The following is an 8,197-nucleotide window of genomic DNA, read 5'->3' on the forward strand; positions in this document are numbered from 1 at the left end:
TATATTATTTTTTTTATTTTTTCCCTATATATTATTCCTATTTTAATATTATTTAGAGTGTACTCATATATCAACAAAAATGTTATTAATTTTATATAATATTACGTTGCGTTATTAGAAGAAATTTATGTACGTATTATTGAGAAAAAAAGAAAATACAAATATGAATAATGACATACAGGACTTTGAATGAAAAATTATATAATGGGTATAATCATATAAATAATATACATATATATTATATATATATAATATATATATAATAAAAATAATATATATATTATTACATGTATACAGATATATATTTTAATAAATAAATATAAGCATATATATATATATATATATATATATATATATATTATATATATTATATATATATTATATTATATATATGTATGATTATATTTAATCATATTATTTAAAAAAAAAATTTTATAATTTTCAACATGTAGAAAAATTCAGAGAGAATATAATTTTATTATATTTCAATATATTTATATACATTTTTTTTTTTTTTTTTTTTTTTTCCTTTCTTTCTAACAATAAATAAATATCCCAGGAAAGCCCTTTTTTTTATTATATATTTTTGGATTGATAAAATAATATGTAGTTCTTATCATAAAGTAAAAAAAAAAAATATATATTATATATATATATATAATTTATAAATTATAAAAAGTAGAAAAAGAAAAAAAAAGGATATCATAAAAAAATATAATAAATGAATATTATAATGAATTGAAGAGTCTCATTTTAATAGTTGGAATTATAAGTTTTTATTTATAATATTATGCTTGTATAATTTTTTTTTTTTTTTTTTTTTTTTTTTTTTTTTTTTTTTTTTTTTTTTTTTTTTTTTTTTTTTTTTTTTTTTTTTTTTTTTTTGTTCTAATTGATTTGTTAATTTGACTCCTATTTTGAAAGTAGGTTCTTTATTTCTTTCTTTCTTCGTTTTATTTAATATTTAAAAAGTAAGGAAACATAAAAAAAAAAATATATATATATATATATATATATATATTACTTATATATATAATATATATATGTTTATATTTATATGTAAATAAAAGATATACATATATATTATATATATATTTTATATATATATATATATTTTAATTTCCTGGTGATAGATGAATGAACCTTTTAGTTTCAATGTAAATGCTCCTTCATATTATCCTGGAATGAAATATAAGGGAGCAGGGGCAGAGGAAGATGATGAAAACAATAATAACGTGAACAATACTTCTGACGAGAATAATATTAATATGAACAATGATGTTAATAATGATTTGGATAAAATAGAAGAGCATGAAGAAGATATAAATGGATCCGAAAGTGTAGAAGATGAGAATGTTAACGATATAGAAGAGAAAATAAGCAAACTGGTTTTGAATGATGATAATGAAAATATGAAAGAAGACGTCGAAGAATTACAAGAAAAAGTAGAAGACAAAAAAATAAAAATGGCTGAAGTAGATCCAAGACCACACTTAAATATAATTTTTATTGGACATGTTGATGCAGGGAAATCAACAGCTTGTGGTAATATTTTATATATATTGGGATATGTTGATGATAGAACTATTGAAAAATATGAAAGAGAGGCTAAAGAAAAAAGTCGAGAAAGTTGGTTTTTAGCATTTATTATGGATATTAATGAAGAAGAAAGACAGAAAGGTAAAACTGTAGAAGTTGGAAGGGCTCACTTTGAAACAAAAGATAGAAGATTTACAATTCTTGATGCACCTGGACATAAAAATTTTATTCCAAATATGATTAGTGGTGCTGCGCAAGCAGATATTGGTGTTTTAATTATATCAGCAAGAAAGGGAGAATTTGAGACAGGTTTTGAGAGAGGAGGACAAACAAGAGAGCACACTTTGTTGGCAAGAACATTGGGTATTCCAAATAAAAAAAAAATATATATATATATATATGTATATAAGTATATGTATATATGTATATGTGTATATATTTATATATGTATAAGTTGTTAATATAAAAAGATATACATACATATGTGTATATATATATATATATATTTTTTTTTTTATTTTTCCCAATATAGGCATTAATCAACTCATTGTGGCAATTAATAAAATGGACGATCCAACGTGCAATTGGAGTGAAAGCAGATATGAAGAAATCCAAAAGAAAATAACGCCATATATAAAATCTTGCGGATATAATATTAATAAGGATGTATTTTTTGTCCCTATATCTGGTTTAACTGGTCAGAATTTATCTGAACATGTATCAGATAAAAATTCGAAAATATATGACGCACGAGCTAGTTGGTATGATTTATCAAAGCCAACATTATTTAATATATTAAATTCTTTACCACCTCCCCCTTGGGATGAAAATGGTCCTTTAAGAATTCCTTTATTAGAAGGATATAAAGATAATGGAATTATAGCAATTGGAAAAATTGAATCAGGGACATTATATGGTAATAATATGAATTGTACTTTAATGCCGAATAAAGTAAAAGTAAAAGTTATGAATGTATTTTTAGAAGATGATGAAGTTCCATATGCTAAACCTGGAGAGAATGTTCGTGTAAGATTATTTGGTGTTGAAGAAGATCAAATTAGTAAGGGTTTTGTTTTATGTGATTCAATTAATTTATGTTCAGTTGTACATGAATTTATAGGTAGGGTTGCAATTGTTGAATTACTTGAACATAAACCTATTATAACAGCTGGATATTTTTGTATTTTCCATGCACATACTGCTTGTGAAGAAATACAATTTGTTGAAATGTTAGAAGTTATTGATAAAAAATCAAAGAAAAAAAAAACAAAACCAAAATTTATTAAAAGTGATTGTATTGTAACTGCACACTTTTTACTATCAAATCCTGTATGTGTTGAAGTATATGATAATCTACCACAACTTGGTAGATTCACCTTAAGAGATCAAGGAAAAACAATAGCCATTGGAAAAATTTTAGAATTGAAAGTATAAGCATCATTTATAGTTATTTTAAAAAATCAAGTAAAATATGTGCAAAGTAATAAATATAAAACAATAATAGCTGATATACAAAATATATATATATATATATATTTTATATAATTAACGATATTTTAAATGTGAATAAATAGTTTATTCTTTCAAAATTAATATATAAAAAAGTGTATGTACACACTTTATTTTTAATACATTGATAATTAAAGGAAATATATATATATAATATATATAATATATTTTATTTTATCGAGCTGAATAAAACCTTATATAGAATTAATTTTTTAAATATGTATATTAACATATACATACATACATACATATATATATATAATACTAATGTGCAATATGTACATATATATAAAAATATATGCATATCTATTTTTTTTTTTTTTTTTTTTTCTAATTTCATTTATTTGGTTTTTTTTGTATTATTATATATATATATATATATAAACATTTAAATATAAACCATTAAAATAAAAAAAAAAAAAAAAAAAAAAAAAAAAAAATAAATAAATAAAAATACAAGTTAAATATATTTTATTATATATATATTTATATATATATGTCTATTATGAAAAAATATGAAGAATAAAAAAACCTTGTATGTTCAAAATAATGAATTTTTGATTTTTATTCTTTTGAGCATACATATTGGAGATACATATATATATTAAATCTTTTTTTTTTTTTTTTTTTTATATTAAAATGGATAAATGACTATATATTATATACATATTTTTAATTTAATTTAATTTAATTTTTTTTCTGTCTACTTATTAATCTTATAATTATATTAATATATATATATTATAATGGTGATGCGTACAAATTTTTAGTATACCAAAATATTTACATATTTTTCCAAGCATTATATATAGAAACGAAATGAATAAAATGAATATTATTTTATGTTATAAAATATTCATTATTATAATTATTATATTATATTATAATAATGTCTATATAATTATTTCATTGAAATGATTAAAAAAAAATGTGTTATAAAATAAAATAACTTTTAATAAAATTACGTATCATCATATGATTAATATTAATAATTATCTTTTTTTAAAAATGAGAAAATTAAAATTAAAAAGTTGTTATATTTTTGTTTTTCATATTATAAATTATTTAAAAATATAAAAGGGTGAAAAAAAAGAAAAAAACAAAAGCAATAATAAGAAAAAATGAAGATACAAATATATACACAATAAAATATATATATATATATATATATATATATATAATATATATGTATTGTATAAAAAAAAAAAATTAATTAGCAATAAAATTTATAATGAAAAAACGCAAACGATGTAATAAGTCAAATATATATATATATATATATATATAATTTCTGTGTAAAAATATTTATAAAAAATAAACTATAAAAATTTCTAATTAATATATAAATATGAGATGATTATAAAAAAAAATCAAATATATATATATATATATATACATAAGATGGGGATTGTAAAAATATATACCATTTTTTAAGGTATTATAATAAATAAAAAAAAAAAATGTGATCTTCGTGAAGAAAACATTTTATGAGCCTATAATATATATAAATAAAAAAATTATATATAAAATATATACTTATAAATATTTTTGAATTTTGAACTATACTTATATATGATTATTTATCTATCTATGTAATTTATGTTGTCTGAACAAGAATGTGACAAGACTACTATTTTTTAGCATATAGAAAAGTATTATTGAAAATATTAAAAACCATATAATACACCATGCTACGACTTCATTATTATTCATAACAAGATCTTCTTGTAATGACAAATCAATATTTGCAATAATTTTTTCTCTTTTTGCACTTGTAATTTTTAAACTTTTGGATATAATTTTTTCAAAATATTGTGGAAGAACAAAATAATTATTTTTAATTTCATATTTTTCTTTATTATAATGAAAATAAATAGATGGTATAATCCAATTTAATATAACAGCACTATATGTATATGTATTTAAGATGGTTTTGAATGCATCGATTCTCATTTGATTTCTTTTTCCACTATTAACTTCTTCTAATGTAGTATTAATTTTATCAATAAGATCATTTGCTAATGAGGTCATATTTTCTTTATTATATATAAGATCTGATATTTCATAATATTCAAAAGGTATTTTTGTTGTAACTATAAATTTATTTATATCTTTATTATGTGTTTTATCTGATATAACAACACAACCATGGAACAAAGCATCAATAACCATTTTATTCAACATCCCTGCAAATTTAGAACTTATAATACATACTTTACTTCTTTGTAACATGTTTGTAAAATCAATCATTTTATTTTTTATAAGTTTATGTGTTGTTTGTAATCCCCATAATTTCCAATAATTTAAATCTACTTCGTATTTTTGAATTCTATCTTTTAAATTATTCATATTATTATTATATATATAATCCATAATCTTCTGAACAAGATAATCATTATAATTATTCGATGTACTATATAAGTATAATATATCAATATCTCTTTTGATATTATTAAAAATATACTTTTCATTAAAACTGCATTCAGGTAAAAATAAATCTAATAATGAATAACTTAGTTCATAAGCTGGTGTATGTTGATTTTCTAACTTTCTCGCACGATCATAATAAAAGGTAGGATTCACAACAGTTTGTAACATTTCCCCCTCCTTCTCCTCATTATTATTATTATTATTATCATCATCAGTGGTACCTTTCATAATAAATGATTTATTATAATGACTAGAACAACAATGATTTACCCCATGTGGTAAAAATGCCCACAATGTTTTATTTTCTTCATCATCCTCTTCATCATATTTATTAATATTATTATTATTGTTGTTGTTAGGTGGAGAAGAAGAACTGTCACCAGGTATTACCACATCATCCTCATTATTTGACTTCGTTTCCATTTTTTTCCTTTTTTTATGCTTATTTTTAATTACATGGTCATGCATACTACTACTTGAAGAAGATGTACTACTAGTTACTTTATTCCATAAACTATGAAATAATTTTTTTTTCTCAGCTACTGTATCTATGTTATTTAAAGGATTAAATTCAAAAATGTTTACTTGGTTTTGAAAAAATATATGAGGAAATAAATTCAAAAAAATATTCTTTACATTATTATCCCAACCATCATTCATAAAAATAAGTGTTGTAATTTTAGGCATATTCTTCAAAAAGAAATAATAGTTATAATAATTTGATACAAAACTTGAATGAACAAATATAAGATCAAAAGGCTCACTACCTATTTGTTTTTCATGGTTATGTAATAAAGTATGTAAATTTTTTGGGAAAAATATTGGATAGTATTTAAAACCATAACCCCATAAATATGTATTCCATTTTAATTGAGTATCCATTATATTATATATATGAAATAATGATCTATCAAATGAAGAGGAAAATGATTTTCGACTAGCTAAAAATAAAACACGGGGTACTCTTAATATATAATTTGATGTATTTTGAACATTTGATTTGGTTGTTAATGGTGGTAAAGGTAAAAGAAATGATTCATTTTTTTCAAAAATTAAATTATTATTATCATTACTATTATTATTTAATAACATATGTTTTCTTACTAAACCTTTTACATCTATATCTAAACTTTGTAACATATATTCTAAATTATTATAATTTATATATGATAATACACAATTATTTAATTTATTATTACAATTACATTCATGTAAATTATCATTATCATCATTTATATTTGTTGTAAGACCTCTTAATAATTTTTCATTCTCAGTTTTATTTTTTCTCATTAAACTACTATTAAGAGATCCACTACTTAATGCATCTTTATCATCTAATTCATTTATATCTTCAAACATTTCCGTTTTCTTTTCTTTTTCTTCATTATTTATTTCAACATCATATTCCATATTATCATTTTGTACATTTACTATTAAATTCTTTTCAAAATTATCATCAATATTATATTTTGTCTTTATATCATCTTCATTTATTATATCATTCAATATTTTTCTTTCATAAGAATATGGATTATATTTTCCTTTTAACATAGAAAAATATTGTTTTAATTTCTCATTATTCTCACTCACATTCTTAATTTTATTCTTATTTATCAACTCTTGTAATTCTCTTAATATATCTTGTTCACTTTTATTATGCTGATATTCTAATAACATAGATTCTTTTGAACGAGATCCAAAACCGCTACTTACTGTTTTATCTAATGTATATGGAGACTTTTTATATTGTTCACTATTCAATAAATTGTTTAAAATGGACTGAAGGTTTCCCATATTCTTTCCATTAATACCATTCGGATTATTACCTTGTAAATTACCAAATATCTTTTTTAAATATTCCATTGCGTTATTCTCCCCCTTGCCATCATCATCATGATGTTCATGACTAAGTAGGGATGCTAACTGTTGGAGTGGGTTGCCTCCTCCTTTATTATCACCATCATGATGTCCATGACCAAGAAGGTTCATTATATGTTCTAATGGATGACTATCCCCCTTTTCGTCATGATGGGCATTATCATTTATGTGAGAAAATAAATTGGTTAATTGCTCCATTGGATTTGCTGTCTTTGCACTATTATTATTATTACTATTATTATTATTATTATTATTATTATTATTATTATTATTATTATTATTATTATTATTATTATTACTATTATTATTATTATTACTATTATTTTTCGATGGATTGTTCATATTTGTTAATAACTTTTCAATTTTTTCCATATAATTCTCTTCATTCAAATTATCAATAATATTATTTGCATGGTTAGTTTTTGGATCATTTGGATTATTACCTGATGGTACATTATTATTCTTATTTAAATTATTATATTGTTTTAAAATATCCATCAATTTTTGCATATATACATCATTCTTACCTATTTTATTATTTTCATTCATTAAATTATTATATAGTTCCATATGATTATCAAATTTCTTATTTGAGTGTTCTTTCATATAAGATAAAAGGTCTTCCATATTATTTAAAGAGCCTGCACCAGGCATATTTTTCATAGCATCATTGAGTATAACATTATTGCCATTATTACTGTTATTGTTATTGCTATTATTATTGTTATTATTATTGTTGTTTCTATTATTATTATTATTATTGTTATTATTATTGTTGGATGAACATGTTACATATAATAAATAAAACGAACATAAAAAAAATGTATATCTTTTAAAAAAA

At 20.5% G+C, this 8,197-nt stretch overlaps 2 protein-coding genes across 2 annotated transcripts; one reads left to right on the forward strand and one right to left on the reverse strand.

The window, feature by feature from the left end:
- Positions 1 to 1,133: 1,133 nt before the first annotated feature.
- Positions 1,134 to 2,973, forward strand: PGSY75_1123400 (putative translation elongation factor EF-1, subunit alpha; the record flags this gene model as incomplete). Its single annotated transcript, XM_018786357.1, has 2 exons — positions 1,134 to 1,902; positions 2,072 to 2,973. 2 exons carry the CDS (start codon positions 1,134 to 1,136, stop codon positions 2,971 to 2,973), a joined length of 1,671 nt encoding a protein of 556 aa, XP_018641152.1.
- A 1,659-nt stretch (positions 2,974 to 4,632) lies between these two features.
- On the reverse strand, positions 4,633 to 8,197 carry PGSY75_1123500 (hypothetical protein; the record flags this gene model as incomplete). Its single annotated transcript, XM_018786358.1, has 1 exon — positions 4,633 to 8,197. A coding segment is annotated over one exon (3,565 nt), but the record flags the coding sequence as incomplete, so codon positions are not given.

The sequence above is a fragment of the Plasmodium gaboni genome, chromosome 11 (genome assembly GCF_001602025.1).
Source record: "Plasmodium gaboni strain SY75 chromosome 11, whole genome shotgun sequence".
Lineage (NCBI taxonomy): Eukaryota > Apicomplexa > Aconoidasida > Haemosporida > Plasmodiidae > Plasmodium > Plasmodium gaboni.